At 42.9% G+C, this 16,519-nt stretch overlaps 1 protein-coding gene across 2 annotated transcripts; it reads left to right on the top strand.

The window, feature by feature from the left end:
• The first annotated feature begins 1,092 nt into the window (after window positions 1–1,092).
• Window positions 1,093–12,911, top strand: ATRIP (ATR interacting protein). 2 transcript variants are annotated; one of them, XM_064723792.1, is made up of 13 exons: window positions 1,093–1,401; window positions 2,572–2,654; window positions 3,629–3,799; window positions 4,371–4,486; window positions 4,771–4,931; window positions 5,891–5,989; window positions 6,439–6,568; window positions 7,296–8,021; window positions 8,526–8,668; window positions 9,209–9,300; window positions 10,151–10,231; window positions 10,484–10,730; window positions 11,187–12,911. In XM_064723792.1, the coding sequence occupies exons 1-13, from the start codon at window positions 1,125–1,127 to the stop codon at window positions 11,246–11,248; spliced, it is 2,388 nt and encodes a 795-aa protein (XP_064579862.1). In that variant the 5' UTR covers window positions 1,093–1,124; the 3' UTR covers window positions 11,249–12,911. The 2 variants fall into 2 exon arrangements, with proteins under 2 accessions (XP_064579862.1, XP_064579861.1); XM_064723791.1 differs by having other exon boundaries at window positions 2,569–2,654.
• The last annotated feature ends 3,608 nt before the right edge of the window (window positions 12,912–16,519 follow it).

The following is a 16,519-nucleotide window of genomic DNA, read 5'->3' as shown; positions in this document are numbered from 1 at the left end:
AAGCAATAATTCCAAGCATAAATAATGGTACCTTCCATGTTTAAAGCATCAAACCCATCCACAATTTCCCCAGTCTGGCACATAATTGATAGAACAACTTTTTGGAGAAACAAAAACAAAATCTTCAGGCAGCACCTCAAAATGAAAATGCTGCAAGTGCAGTTTCCATCTGAAACTTGAAACCACCCCTTTTGTGTGCACCTGAGCTGAGCAATCCCAGCTGATGGTTCCATTGGATCACCTGCAGCCAGTTCAGCACTGCTCCTCACAGGCTGATCCTGCAGCGCAGGGATAAAGAAAATTATTCCCTGATAATCTGATTTCCCTGCGTGTAATGGGCACTGGGGAAATGCACGAGAGAAATCAGAATTCTCTAACAGAATTGGAAATATGTCACACTGACACAGTGGTTTTCGCTTAAAAGACCATCGAGGGATTTGTAAACTGATTTGTAGAAATGAAAATAATTTGTAAGCCTGTTTTAAAAATGTGCTGCAAGACTATGGTCTCATCTCTCTTAACAGGTTTATCAACATAGCTGTGGCCTCACACCCACCTGAGTTATACAGAGCTGGAAACTCCATCTTTCAGTCCATTTAAAAACGGGGCAAATACGATGACGAGAGAGGTTAACGGCAGCAATGTAACAGCGGGGGTTCAGCTCGGGACTTTTGCAAATATCGCACTTCCCTGACACTCTCAGAGGCCCCAGTCTATCGAGGGCACTCGTGCCTGCGGCCGCACAGGACAGGTCACAGCCGCGCTCCAGCTGCGGTGTGACGCCACCGCGCCCGGGGTGAAGCCAGGTGTGACATCAGCGTGACGTCACCGTTCAGTCTGACATCATCGCTCGAAAGCCTGACGTCAGCGGCTCCCCCTCACACCGCTGAGGGCACCATCCTTCCCGCCTCCCTCCCTTCCAATCAGCGACGCGCTTGCCTGTCGGCTGCCCGCGACCAATCACAAGGGCGCTTACAGCCGGCTTTGCAGCCGCCGCTATCCCATTGGCTGGGCGGGGAGGGCTGCCAGGCCGTGATTGGCGGGCGGCGCGGCGCGCGGGGGGGGGCGTGGCCGCGGCGGCTCCGCGGCGTGTGGGCCCCGCGGGTCCCGGTCCCGGTCCCGCCATGGCGGCGCTGCCCGGGCCGCGCAAGCGGAGTGGCCCCGCGCTCTGCGGGGACAGCGGGGCCGCGGCCGCCCCGCCCGCGCTCCGCAACGTTCTTCCCCCGCACAAGCGCCCCAAGAGCGCTGTGACCGGTGTCGTGGACCCCTTCGGGGACAGCGATGACTTCACGGCGGACGACCTGGAGCAGATCGACATCCTGGCCTCGCAGGCGCTGTCGCAGGATCCGCCCGCGGGACACGCGTGGCGAGCCCCGGAGCTGCCCCGGGCCGGGCGGCAAGGTCGGTGTGTTCCGGCGGCTGCCCCTCGCTGCCCCGCGGCTGCGGCGGGGTTTGCTGTCCCTTTAGGATGGCCTGGGTTGGCAGAGACCTCAAAGCGCATCCAGTGCCACCCCTGCCATGGCAGGGACCCCTCCCACTGCCCCAGGTGCTCCCAGCCCTGCCCAGCCTGGCCTTGGGCACTGCCAGGGATCCAGGGACAGCCACAGCTCTCTGGGCACCTGCGCCAGGGCCTCAACACCCTCACACGGGAGAATTTCGTCCTAATATCCAACCTAAATCTCCATCAGCGCGAAGCCCCTCCCTCTCGTCCTGTCACTACAGGCTCTTGTAAATAGACTTGTTCCATCTTTCTTGCTCCGTCTTTCTTGTAAGTTCCCTTAAGGGAATTGTTCCTGCCCGTTCCCCTGGCCAGCAGCACCCCCGGTATCACAGGGATGGTTGGGATTCGAGGGATAACAAGAATAACAATCCCAGCAGGAAAATTGCATTGATCTCATGGCTCCAGGAGCCCGTGCCCGGGGTGTGTGTGAGATGAGGGTGCTGCATGTTAAACCTGCCAAATAAAAAACCCGACTTTCCTAAACTTTCAGCATGCTTTAGGTATCATATTCTGGTAGCATGTTGGCTTTCAGAAGTTTTTCCCCCTGTTAATTTCCACTAACAAATGAATAGCATGCCTTGTATTATCAGCTGACTTTCAGTTTTACTTTGAAAGATACGAAAGCAGGGGCTTCCTCATAATGAACCTTAGAGAGCTTGAATAATCTAAGTCTGTTGTAGCAACCCTGACATCTGTCACCTCTCCAGGTGAATAAGTTTTCAGTGAACACTTGTTTGTGCATTAACTGAAGTTATCTCAGAAGAAATGCTTGCTTTTGCTGTGGGTCATCTTGCTGGTTTAAGATAAGAGATGATCTTTAAGGTCCCTTTCAAACCATTCTGTAATTACAAATTTGAAGGGGCAGGGGTTCTTCTGTTGTAAGAATTGATGCACAAGCACTAGCAATGTCCCTGTGGTGGCTGGATGAGGCAGTTTACCTGTTTGGAATTGAAGTAAAATACTAAGATATTCAGATGTATGCAATGACAAATATCAAAACCTTGGTGTTGAGTCACCAGTGCTGCACATTCATCATCTGTGCTTCAGATTTTGGCTTTTCCCTGCAGCAGGAAGCAGAGCAGAAGATAGTCTGATGAGAGATGCATTCCAGTTTGAAGTGCTGCAGACACAGCATGAAGAAGTCAAGCAGAAGGTTGGCAATATCCTCCCTTCTCTTCTAAATATCACATTTTTGATAGGAAGGTGGGATAAATCCAGTCCCAAGCATTTGATTCTAATCAAGGTGATCAATAATCTTTGTAATCCAGGGGTGTGTTAAAATCATTGTGCTAGACACAGCTTTAGTAATAGTAAAGAGTGAGAGCAATATTTTATTTCTTGGTCATTTCAGATTAGCAAATGCTAATTTTTCAGTTTTATTTTTTTCCCTATCAAATAATTTCTCTGCCTGTCAGCCAGAGTTGTTTTGTTCAACTGAAAAGGTTTGAGAAAGTGACCTGACTTTCAAGTGATTTGTGTTACTTTACTTTCTGGTGGTCATTTATGCAAAGATACTCTGTTTCCCTTCCTCCATTCTCTGTATCTTTCCCAGCTCTATTTTATCCACCTTTATCAGGGAGTCTCCTACCTGTACACCATATTAAATCATAATTTTACAGTTGCAGAGAAGTGTATTTCTGATCTTTTCTTCTTGCTTTTCTGAGTAACTTCTTTCTTATCCCCAAAGTCTTGTCTCTGAGTGGTGGTGGCTGCTCAGGAGGTATTAGAGACTCAGTGTCATGAAGATTCTGTCTTAGAGTGCTTGCTGGCTGTCCTGATGGATGTAGTAGTATCATTAAATTATCACTGTTATCACCAAACAATGAATAAATTATTGAAGTGTGTGACTACAACAGTTTTTTTTTAAAAAAAACCCCAAACATAATTGCAGAGAAGGGGAAATGGAAGGATGATCTTGTCATTTTTAATTATTTTAAAGAACACAGTAGCTGAGCCTGATTTAATTAAAAAAATATTAGAGGCAACATGTGTGGAATTTCTAAGCTGGGTTACCAGGAGTATTTTTCTCCCTAGAAATTACAAATACACCTAATTTTCAACCACATACTGATGCAAATGCATACTTTTGGCTATATCCATCCTTTAATGTAATTCCTCTGTTTGCAGCTGAAAGAAATGCAGGATGAAATGCTCACTAAAAATGGAGAAATTAAAATTCTGCGTGACTCAATGCAGCAGATGGAGCATGCTATGGAGGAACAGAAAAAATCCTACCTGCTACTGGAACAGCAGAAATCTCAGATTTTGAGTGAAAAAGAAAAAGAGTTCTCCAAAAAGGTTTGTAAATGTATCAGTTACCTGCAGATCACGTGCAGATGCTGATTTATGACTTTATGATGTCCCAAAGCATTTAGTCAAAGGAAGAACATCTGTGTGAAACTTGCACAATGTTTGCTTTTATTTTCTTACCTAGAAGAAAATATTTGTAAGAACTTGTTGAGGGTTTTCCCCTGCCAATATAAAAGAGTAAATTCAGGTGGTAGAAGTTTTAATTTATAGCTTTTTTGAAGCCATGCTGAGAACCTTGCAATTGGGATGTATGTTGGAGTGGAAAAGTGACAGAACATGCTTTGTGGCTCTGATGAGATTGCTGTTCTGGTTGCAGTCATCTCTGAGCAGCCCTGGAGAGGACAGGGCTGCTCTGCAGCCTCACTGGAGCCATGCTCTGCATGCCACTTGCTCTGTCTTAGCCACTCACAAAGGCTTCCTGCCTCAACTCCTGGCTCTCACACAGTGTTTACTGGGCTAACATGGCTAAAAATGGAGATCTGGGAGTTCCCATGACCTGGAGCTCTGCCTGCACCACTCCTGAGCTGGTGACAGTGAAATGCCCTGAACTCCCTTTCAGGTCCAGTCCCTGCACTCCGAGCTGCAGTTCAAGGATGCAGAAATGAATGAATTAAGAACACGACTTCAGAACTGTGAGAGAAACAAACACCTTCCTCAGGCAGTTCCAACAACAAGGTAGGGGGTTGGAAAAGGAATTTGTGTTCATTTTTGTAATACATGTGTTTAAACTATTGAAGAGGTTTTCTTCATGTGACTCTAAGATCTATTCTCTTGAAAAATATACAACAAAAAAGTCTGATGACATCTATTTGCTCAAAAAAGAGCCTTCCTTGTATCTGTGACAGAAATTTAAAAAGTTTATAGTGAAGTATCTCTAAACATCAGACAGTGCAAAGAAAATAGATTGTTGTTTAATAAAATAATTTAAAAAGAAATACTGATTTGTCTTTTTATCTTAGCCCTAAAAAGAATCTTGTGGTACAAGTGAAATCAGGAGGATGTTCTCCACAGCCAGAAAGAAGATCTTTTCCTACAAAGGAATCCTTCAATGCTGAAACATCCACTAGGCCATCGAGTTCTTCAGGAAATGTGATGGCCCTGACTACTTCAAACAAAGAAGGTAAAGCCATGTACAGCTTGCAACATTTTTAGTTACATGTGAACGTTCTACATTGGAGGAGTATTTTGTGACTGAACAGTTGCAGTCAGTTCACAGTTATTTATTTTGGTTTTGGTTAGGGTTTTTTTTTCCACTTTATACCAACTGGAGTTAAATAGCCATGACTGAAATTTGCATGAAGTTCATTTGATTTCTACCTTAGTACCAGATGCCAGGGTGGCAATGATGAAGTGCCCAGTGGCTGCAATAAAAAACTTTATTGTGTGATGAACTAAAACATCCAAATTGTTGATCTGTCTTTCCTCATTGCATAAAGAACAGGAAATAATTTGCCTATTTCCTGGTCTGTTAGTCAGCTAATGCATGTTTTGTATTCTTGTAGCTTTTTGGGGGTTGGATTTTAAAGGGTACATATTTAGCCATATTTAAAGAAGCAACTGAAACAATGTACTCATTTCCTCTTTTACATGTAGGGCAGTAATTCTCACAAAATTCTATCTTGAAATTCATTGAGTAAACCATAGGAAATTAATATCTGCATATATTTGAAGATTGCTATAATATGAAACAAAAGTAGTAGGTTTTTAATAGCAATGGGAAATAATAAATGTTAGAAATGTGGATATCATCAACTAATCCTTACTGGAAGAGAAATGAAAAATCTGAGATATTGCTGTCAGTTACACTGTTCATTCTAAAAATATGGGCAGTGGGAACTCCAGCAAAAAGAAAAATGCAGTAGCCTGAAAGCATTAGTATTGCTATTGTTTGTTATGGTAACAACACTCAATATGCTGTTTGTTTGAAAAAATACATTTGTTTACGTTTTTTCTCACTCTGCAAGGCTTTTGGCTTTGGTAATTGTGACATATAGAGATGATTAAAATATTATCTAACACTGTGGCTGTGTGCACAGGGTGGGTGCAGATCTGTGTTCTCCCAATCGCTGTTTGTTTCAGACAGGAAGATAACCCATCCTGAAGTTTCATCCCTGAAGCAGCACAAAGCAACAGGAAAAAATGGTTCCTACAACTCTGTCCCCAAACGAAAACCACAAGGTAATATCATTCTGGTAATGCAGAGATAAAACCAGGGAAAATGTACCTTAAAAAAAACACTATAAAGCATTTTCAACAGTCAGCTCCAAGAATTCTTTAGGTACTATCTTAGTGGAATTGCATCACATAATTTCAATGTCTGGAGTAGAAAATGGAGGGCAAGTCACCAGAACAGCTGGGATATGTGATCACTCTGCTCAAGCTATTTTGCTGATATGGGATCATAATTAAAAGACCTCTAAATATAACTTGGTTTGTATTTAAATATCTAAAATTAATTTTTCTGAAAATCATCCTCCTGTTAAGAAACAAGGTTCATCATGAAAAAACCAAACCAAATTTGAGGTTGCGAGCACTCTCACAATAAGGCTGATCTTCTGAAATACTGATTTTTTTGTTGTTATTGTTGATGGCAAATCTTCTCCAAAGAAAATTCTGTATCCTTCCAGGTTCTATCTTGCTGAATGCACTGATGAAGCAGCCCATAGTCCCTGGGTCACTTCTGGGTTTCTGCCACCTTCTCAGCAACAGCTCTGAGCCTCTGTCTGGAGCTGTGTTGCCACCCAACTCTTTGGATACGTAAGTTTTATTTTCTTTTTTAAACTGTATCTGCCACATTCAGCACAGTGGCATTCTCTGTACCAAGAAACACTTGGTCATGCAGGACAGCTCATTCCTTGTGGTCAATCATGCTCTGCTTAGGCCATTTCCTGCAAAATTTGGAACATCATTCTGTATCTTTGATTATCACACATACCAAACACTGGAGCATCCTTAAAAAATAAATTAGGTTAATTATCAGTTAGGGGAAGGCACAGAACTAAAGTAAAGCTGTGAGCAGCTTGCATTGCAATGAGGGAAGGACAGGAACATGATCATGAGTTAAGGGGGAAGAAAATGCCGAAGATGTGATTAAAAAGTTGGTTTTATATCTTCAAAATATAAACTGTGTTCAAATTGTAATGTACAATTGGTGTGCAACCTTCCAAGATATATTTATATTTCCTGGTAAAGCATTTTAAATATGAAGATTGGATATGAATTATAATAGTTCTTCACTTTACAGAATTAATACCTGAAATACCTTTGCTTTTCAGATAGGTTATTTTATTGGTGATGAAACCTGGAATGCTTTGAAATGACTCTTCCATGCAGGCATCAAGGAGTAGGATGATGTTTTTCCCCCTTTATTTCCTATATTGGAAACAGACATCTCTTAGTGCTCTGGCCTTTCTGTCATTCAGTTTATAATATGGATAACTCAGATTTCTAGTCTGTTCTCTACCTTTTACTTTTATTTGGACAGGAAGCCCACCCAACTCCCCAGCAGCAGGACAACTCAAGAGGGAATCGCTCCTCTCGTATCTTTGCAAGAAGCTCAAAAACTGGCAATGACAGGACTGAACTTGATTGCTCTGGATGAAGGATGTGAGGGAAGGCCAGCAGAAGGCCAGGGAGGGCTCCTGGCCCTCACACAGAGCAGGATCCCGGGTGCTGTGCACCTCCTGCCCTTGCTGGAGCACCACGTTGGTGCCTTCTGCCGAGCGGAGCAGCTCGGGGACACGCCAGGGAATGGAGCCTGTGGCTCCCACCCAGCTGCTGCTTCCAGGGCCAGCACAAACACGGGCTCAGGCAAGGAGGACTGCAGGCTGAACCTTGAAGAAACAACTCTTGTGTCACTGGGGATCCTCTATTATCTGGTCTTCTACAGCTGGGATGTTGTCCACACGTTGCTGTCTGCTGAAATGGAGAACGGTTCTGCTGCTGGAGATGAACAGGTTTCCAAGACGGACAAAAACGTGTTGTGTGACAATCAGTGTGACAATAAAGAAGAGAGCAGGACACAAGGAGGGCTGGCTGCTCCACAGGATCCTCCCAATACTGATGGAGCTCAACATTCTTTGTTTAAAAAGCTGCTTCAGATTTTAGCTTTTTCTGCTGCAAGGGGTTCCCAGACTGACAATATCCTGTGCCAAAGCCTAAAGGTTTTGGTACAATTAGCTGAAAATTCAACTATGGACTTATTAATAAAGTAAGTCAGTAATAGCTTTAAAATTATTTCAGAGTTTGTTGTTTAGCACTTTTCATTCTCTGTTAAAACTCATCTGGGCAACTTCCACTAGAAGTTGTGCTATGTATGAGAGAAATCACACCTCAAATTAATTTGAGAAGCAGCTGAGGATCTTTCTACTGCCTTTGCTGTTAATGAGTATAATAATAATCCCTGATCAGTAACGAGGTTTGCTGATTGTATTCATATGAAGCAGATGCTGTTGCCTCATTGAAAGTGAAGAAGCTTTGTAACACTGATTTTGGGGTTTTTGTGATTGCTGGGAGGTGCATAAGGAAGGAAAGCACAGGATCTCATTCTGGCAGGTAAAACTGCAGAGTGACTGCCAGAGTAACAGTGTTTTCCAGCATACTTTCTATGTTCTGAATAGCTTAAAATGCACAAATTATGATACTGTCTACAGAAAGTAGTGTATTTCCAACTTGTGACTGCACTTCCCTTTTCTAACCCAGTTTTGTTTTGAAGTTTCCAGCACTTACTGAGCTCTCAGGTGCTGCAGCGCTGCCTGCGGCCCGAGAGCCCCGTGCCCGCCGTGCTCCTGACTGTGAGGCTGCTGGGAGCCCTCGCTCAGCACCCCCTGCTGGCTGCCCAGCTCTGCTCCCATGCAGGTAAACACTGCAGCGGACACAGAACTGTGACCCACAGTAATGCTAACAGGCCTTGCTCCAAGGTGCTGAAACCCCAGAAGGCCACAAGCTTCCTCTGGTACCTGAAAACTCGTTTTCTGCTTATGGAGAGTGTTTGTGTTGTGGTATCTGTCTACAAGCAGTGCTTTTGATAGCCATTTTAAAAGCATTTTCTAGATTGTGTATTTATGGTTGATGAGGAAAAAGGGGCTTTGAGGAGTTTTGAAGTTAAATTTATCTGTGCTCATGGCACTGCTCAGAGATTCCAGTACTCTGCAGGACAGATGATCTCTGTTCAGTTCCTTATGAATGAACCAGGACAGGATTACCACAAAGGCAAAGATAAGGTTTAGAGCTACCAATTTCCTCAGCACTGCTGAAGATGTGGCAAGTAAATCAAGAAGCTGAGCCTGTACTATGAGCCCTAGGACAGAACTCAAAATGTTTTCTTGCCTGATAGCATTAATTTTTGTCATGAACAAGTGGCTGGTTGGAAAAAGAACAAAGTTCTCTCTGTTTCAGACACCTGCCTTCTCCTTGCACTCTCCATGTACATAACATCAAGACCAGACAAATCAGCATCTGAAATGCTTTGGCTTCAGCTGGAGCAAGAGGTAACCACAGCTGAGTGTCCATGTGCTCTTTCCTTCTCCTTCCAGTTGGGGGAGTGGGAGGAGCAGGATAGCACAAATTGTCTGAAAACAAGTTCTTTCTCTAGCTGAAATACAAAACTGCAAGTATGGGCTTGCAGTAAGGGATTACATTGATTTTTGAAAGGACCTGCTTGAAACTGAATCAGTAACTATCCTTGAAGGGACAAGTTGTCATAAAAGCCTTTCAAGTCACTGAAGAAACCAAGGGAGATCCCAGGATGGCTGCAGATGTTCAGCACTAAGCTTTATTTTGCTTTTAGAGCAATAGAAGAGTAAAAAGAAGCAATATTTGCATTTCATTTTGATTGTATTTATAACATTTAAAGGCATTCTGTTAGGAATCCTATTAGGATTTATATTCCTTGCAATGAATGGAAATGCTACCTTGCTGTTTAACAGTCATGGTTATATATAGAAAGAATAGCTTTTAAACCTAATTTGTGTTGTTTGTACAGACAGAAGTGACAAGAGTCATTTGAGGTTCTATTTGCTCTACTTCTCTCATTTTAAAGAATTTTGAACCCTTTCCATTACCCCCAGCTGCACTGTTATAGTAAGTGTAAACACATTATCTGTATGCAGTGAATTAGAGGCCCCTGACCTTGTCAGCTTTGCTCACCAGAAAGTTGAGAAGGTTTGTGTGCAAGGCAAACTCTGTCTATGAAGTGTTACAGGGGAAAAAAAAACTTGTACAACTTTGAGAGTAAAAGACATCAGCTGTTAGGAGAAAAAAATACCCCAAGCCTATTTGAAACTAGGAATGAATTATGCTAAGCTGGCTCTGACTCTAACCAGCCTGTGTTTGTAACAGACTCTGAGGCTCCTGACACGCTGCATGTGGTGCTCCAGAGCAGTTTTATTTCCTGGCACAGACTGTCAGTGCTACCTCGAGGTATGTTCCCCCAGTTTACCCTGCTGACAAGTTTCTAGTACTCAATGCTAAAATTGCTTTTTGCCCCTTTTATTGTTTTGCTGTAGAGAAACAGAAGTGTTGTGTACTTTAGGGGAAGCTGGCTTTGGCTTGCTAGAAAATATCCTGACATTTGAAAGTTTGAAGAGATTAAGCAGTAAAGTTCATTATTGAAATGAGTTTTCTGCTGCTATATTTTTGCTTTGTGTGTTGAGGCACTGTTTTTCCTTGCAGGTGGTTAAGACACTAATTGTGATGCTGCACAGACAGTGGATGAAGATCAGATCTGAGAGCAGCTTGTGTGCACACAGGGAACGAGTTATTCAGTTTTTAAGGGATGCTGTTTTACTCCTGCACAGCCTGTCTCAGAAAGATAAACTGTTCCATGAGCACTGTTTGGAAGTTCTCCATCAATATGACCAAGCCATGCCAGGCATAAGAGCCATTCTCAAAAAGACTCAAAAACTGAGTGCCTCTGAAGGTAAAAATGTGTCACATGTTGGCTGTTTTCCATGTTGCAGAAATAAAAAATTCACTTTTCTCTTTTAACAAGTACCACAGCTGGTTGTTGCTCAGACCTCTGGAGGCAGTTCAGATTGGATATTAGGAAGAAATTCTTCCCTGTGAGGGTGGGGAGGCCCTGGCAGAGGTTGCCCAGAGCAGCTGCCCCATTCCTGGAAGTGTCCAAGGCGAGCTGGGATGGGGCTTGGAGCAACCTGGGATAGTGGAATGTGTCACCTAAAAAAGGCATTAAAGAAAAGAAGGGGAGATGTTTGTATGATAAATCTAAAGACCTGTTTGCATGGAACCTTCAAAAATGTTATTTGCTGTAGTCTTCTACCATCAGTATGTTCTAAAATGCAGATAGCAGCTATAATTATACTGTATGAAGCAGGGAAAAAATCATTCTCTGAAACATTACTATTTTTTGTTGCAGAGCTGATTTTGGATGAATTGTATCCTCCTGAGCCAGAAGAGCAAGGAACAGACTCCAGCTAGCCAACAGCAAAGATCTCTGTCCTTCCTCATCTGAATTATCATTGCCAATGTAAATGTGAACTTTGAATCATCCTTTCAAGTGCTGATCTTGGGTTGCACTCAAACACAGCACAACTAAGACACTTTTCACTGTTGCAATTATTTCAGTGCTATCTAAATGTAGCTGAATGCAAAGGAATTCTGATGAGAGTGATACTGCTGTGCAAACTCACTCAATGGCTTGTGACTGGTTCTGGTAATGAATTCCATCCTGTATGAAACCACTGTGAATGGAATGGAAATTTCTCTCTATTCTCCATTTTCCTGTGACTACAGCTGAATTTGTGGTGCTGAGGTGTTTGGCATCACTGCATTCATATGAAAGCCTTTTGAAAACCCTTGTGCCTTTTGTAGCTGTACCACTTCCTTGTGTGACTTCCAGAATTTTCATATTGTTGATATTAGTAAACAGTTTATGGTGATTTTAAAAATCCTTCTAGAAATAACTTAAGAATTGGCAGTTCACTACAGGGCTTTGAATTTCTTGCTGAGGATTGATGAAATTGAGGTCAGATGACCAATCTCCTGAAAGAGGAATTACTGAGATGCCAATACTAGAACTTACATTTTACAATTCACCTTAAAAGAGATGGCACTGTTGAGGGTTGCATCCTAGGCAACAGAAGGATATTTACATGTGTGCACAATGCCTGGGATTTTTGGTCATGATGAAGATGAAGGAGCCTGTCATTGCTAGGATTCAGCAGCAAAGGTTGGAGGAAGAGCTGCTGCCCCACCTTTGAAGTGAGCATGACCCTCACTCACTGTCCCACTGGGCTGCAGGTCACCAGCTGGGCCTCAGACCCTAAAAAGGGAAGTGAGTTATTAAAATGAGCCCAGACCTGTGCTTAGATGGGAGAGCTTTTTTCCATTTTCAACAGGGGCTTGGTTAAGAACAAGCCTGGATCCAGCAACCAGGAGAACAAGAGATTGCATGAGAGTGAGAAGGAAGCCTTTGGAAAACTGGGAGACATTCTGTTCTCTGGCCATTGCCAAAGAGGCTGGGCCCTGCCCTGCAGCAGAGAGCCACTCCAGGGTGCTCAGCACACTCCTGGCTTGGCTCAAGAACTGGGATAATAACCCAGCACCTCCAGAGGCCCAAAGCTCCTTCCTCCCCCAGCCTGGGCTCAGCCTCCTCCTCTCTGAGCAGCAGCTGCAGCAGGCAGGGCCAGGTCATTTCTGTGAAACACAAGCTGCCAGCTGCTCCTCTCAGTAACAGGTTTCAGGTCCCTGGGAGCATCTGGAAAACTGCCATGTTCCTGCTGAGATGCACCAAGGAAGGATGCACGGGCACACAGCAGCAAAGCCTTCCAAGCCCCTGTGTGCCTGCATGGTCACCAGGCCCTGGACAAGACAAGCTGCATTTATGTGTGACAAAAAACATTTCACTTGTTTATGTAAAATAAATAAGCAAATAAACAAAGCAACTTAAAAAAAATAGAAAAAAAAAAGAAAAACAACCACCAAACAACATTTCCTGGTCTTCAGGATTAGAGAGAAGCCCTGGAAAGTGCATGTAAAAGCCCTTTCCTTCCTCAAAACCAAAATAAACATTAGGATAATTCCTTAAGAACAGCCCAATGAGCAGGAGCTGTGGTAAAGCAGTATCTGGCCATGAGCCTGCTGTGAGGGGCAAGCTTAGAGCTGTCCTCACAAAGATATGACAGTCACAGTACCTCAGATACCCCAAAATGCAGGGATCATCAGTTTTCAACAGTTCTCACTACTTAATTTCTCTAAACAAATTGAGTTTATAGAGATAAGAGACGTTTAACCCATCTGGGTGAACAGACCAAATGAACTGTTAAGAACTTGGACAAAAAACAGTTCCCTAAAGAATCCCAAACTGCTGGAACAATCCAGTTCTAGAAAGTTGTTTAAAGAAATTCCTGGCTTCATCTAAAGGGTGTGTGTATGGCAACTTGGAAAAAGGGAGAAGTGGATTATTGCTAAACTTTATATAAACAGAAGAGTTATCTCTGGAAAAAACTGGTAGGAAAACTCCCAACTGTTCCCTCCTGGCTCTGCATCCCTTCCCATCCACCCCCTCTAACAGACAACACCCAAACATGCACATTTACATTCCCATTTTCTCCCAACTCTGGACTTTAAAGGAGTACAACCCAGGCCCCATACACCAAACAGACCCAATCCCCTACACTTTGACTGGCAGGAATCACAGTAACATCATGTTATTGTGAAATTAAACCACAGCTTTTAAAATTGAATGCATTGTCTGTTCACATTCCTAAGGAAAAATGAGGCTGTAGAGAAAAGAGGCAAAAAGAAATATACTTACAGAACCACCAGAATTATTTCAGACATTTACAGTGATCAACCTTGTCAGGATTATTTTAAGATTGTGCTGACTTTCAGCAATTCTTCACTTTTTACATTCTCCTGGAATTTTTCTCAGGATTCAAAAGATCCAATCATGTATGCAACAGCTCATCATCCCTGATCATCAGTGCTTCACTCCCTGAAGAATTCCCACCATAGCAGCTTTTCATTTCCCCACCATGTTACAGATAAGCTGTGCCTCTGCATTAACTGAGAAAAGCAATTTCCTCTGGCATCAGGCACAGGCACAGCACTGAACAATGAAGTGCTGAGCAAAGGAAAGCCACTAGGCATCCTCTACACATGATTATCACATTGCTCAGCAGCAGCTCCCACCCCTCTGCTTCCTTGTCCCTGGGGATGGCAACCAGGGCTGTCCCTTGGCTGAAACTGAGCTCACCAGAGCTGCTCTTCCCTGCTCCATTCTACACCTTGCACATCATTGACTTGCTGAGGTTGGAAGGGGCCTCTGCAGCTCATCCAGCCCCCAAACTGAAACAAACTCCCACAGAAAAGCCAAAGAGCTGCTTTGTGTCATGTCAGGCCTCAAACCCCATCTTTTTAAACCTGGCATGGGTGAAGATGGCAAATACAAAACACCTCATCCTGTAGCACACAACACCCCTGACCTGAGTCTATTCACATTAATCCCACAAATGAGCTACTGCTTAAAAGCCTGTGCTAAACAATTCCAACAAAGTCATCCTAAGCACTGAGTGTTTTTGTTACAGCCTGCAGCATTAGTTATGGCTAGAATGGCCAAATGGTTACAATTAGGGTCAAATGCAGCAGTTCTGCCTGCACAGACTGTGTTATCTCTGTGAATGCAACAGCAAATGCCAACTTCCACTTCCAGTGTAAACTGTTAAAAAATGTACATTGTTGATTGTCATTTAGCAGACTGATAAGAATAGGTGATCTGTGATATCTACAAAGATCTACAAACCCAGTTTATCAAAGTGCTTCCAAGAGCAAGGGCCAACACTTTCACACACCTGAAGTGTGACTGCCAGCACTGCTGAGCCTGAACTGATTTGAAAACTTAATCCTAAAGCTTGTCAGTGCAATAGTTGCTCAAAGGCTAACCTGCTTTTGAGAATATCTAGAGAAAATTACCACTTTATGTTCATATATGGCCAGAATGTAATAACCAGTGCCTGTATTGTCCTAACAGAGGTAACACAAACAGTGATGTTTTAATCTATGCATTAATCATGTTGTAGGTTGGTGTGTTGAGAATGAACAATTTGTTTTGCTAAAAACCCTCCTTAAACAGCACAGCTGAGCTGCAAACCCTGTCCAACAGTGTGAGAATGACATCCTACCTGATTCCAGGGGCAAGGTACCATCAGAGAGTGAGCCACAAACCCATTGCAGGAACAAGAAGTGTTAGAATGAAAAGGCTGCAGTAGCTGATTTAAAAGTTATTTTGAGTGCAGTAAGGGAAATGGGATATCAGAGGTTATTTTATAATGGCTAACTGGCTCTGAGGAAGGGCTGCCTTTGCAGAGGACACAATTCCATCAGTGCAGAAGCCTGAGCTCTTGAAATGATAAAGTAACATTTTCTTCAGCTTTCTCTCACCTTTCAGGTTTAACTTGTGCACTTTCCCCCCTTCTATATGGCTCACTGAAAAGCTGTAAAGCTGACCAGGTTCCTGTGGTACAGGCTGCAAAATCAACTAGATAAGGTCAAATAATAACCAGAGAGAAAAAAAACAGGCCCCAAACCACTGGCTAAAGCAAATCTGGTGAATTATTACAAGTGCTGAGATATGATACTGAGTTTCCATACTTGGAAAAAATAAAACAGGCAAAAATTGCTTGTTTGGCAATAATTGAAGTTTTTCCCTCCTGTGTGTCCAGCTCTTCCCACACAACCTTGCCATGAGTTTTAAATGCATGCCAAGTTTAGTTCTGGAAAAATTCACACTACCACAGACAACTGCTGATTAAACATTATGAAAACACAACCAGCAATATTCCTCACCTAACCCTGGGCTCCCAATTTTCAGTTCAGCCATCTGCTCTCCTATACAACCATTAGCTGCAATAATAAAGGGTGAAGGTACCTTTGAAACCCTGTGTGCTCCTTAAGGGAATCTGCAGGTTTCAATCAAAGCCCAGGTTCTGCTCCTCAGCCCTGTGTGCAGAGAGGGGAAGGCACACAGCTCTCCTCTGAGCATTTCTCTGCCTGTCACTTCTCAAACTCAGCCATACTGCACAGCTGCACCTGCTAAGAGTCATGGGAAAAGAGAAATAGATGAACTATTATGAAACTATAAAGCAGTGCCAACAGAATCATCACAAATAACTTCAATTTCCTGGTGTCACTTCTAGCCCAAACGTTGATTATATGTTTTCTAGATTTAGGTTTTTAGGAGTATGCATTTTGTCTGCTGCCTCCAGTCAACTAAGAGAAAATGTGAAATAAAACTAGAAGTGAAATTATTTATGTTGCATCTCCAACACACTATCAGCCTGTAGCTGAGACTCCAACAAATTCAAGGAGTAACACTACAAAACTACCCAGTTATGGGGTTTTGATTGGGTGTGGTTTTTTTTTCAATTTCTGTGTTTCTCCTTTTGTTTTTCTTTTAAATGCTACATTAGAATGTAGCTGACAATTCAAGGTAATAATGCTGATACACTAAACAATTCACTGCTGTGTTGTGTCATATAAAGAATACTCTTGACCTGCTCAAAGAAAATATTTTCAAGTGAAAGACTAATGAGTTAGGAGTGTGAATACAACCTTTCTAAAACATTTTTTATTAAAACTATAAAATATACAAACACTTCAGCAAAAACATTTTCAGACAGAGTAGAAAGCACCACTTACCTCATGCTGAATTGCTCAATTTGATGAATGAGGCACAATACTCAACACACA

The sequence above is a fragment of the Zonotrichia leucophrys genome, chromosome 12 (assembly GCF_028769735.1).
Source record: "Zonotrichia leucophrys gambelii isolate GWCS_2022_RI chromosome 12, RI_Zleu_2.0, whole genome shotgun sequence".
In the NCBI taxonomy this organism is placed as follows: Eukaryota; Metazoa; Chordata; class Aves; order Passeriformes; family Passerellidae; genus Zonotrichia; species Zonotrichia leucophrys.
This window is presented reverse-complemented; position numbering and strand designations above follow the sequence as displayed.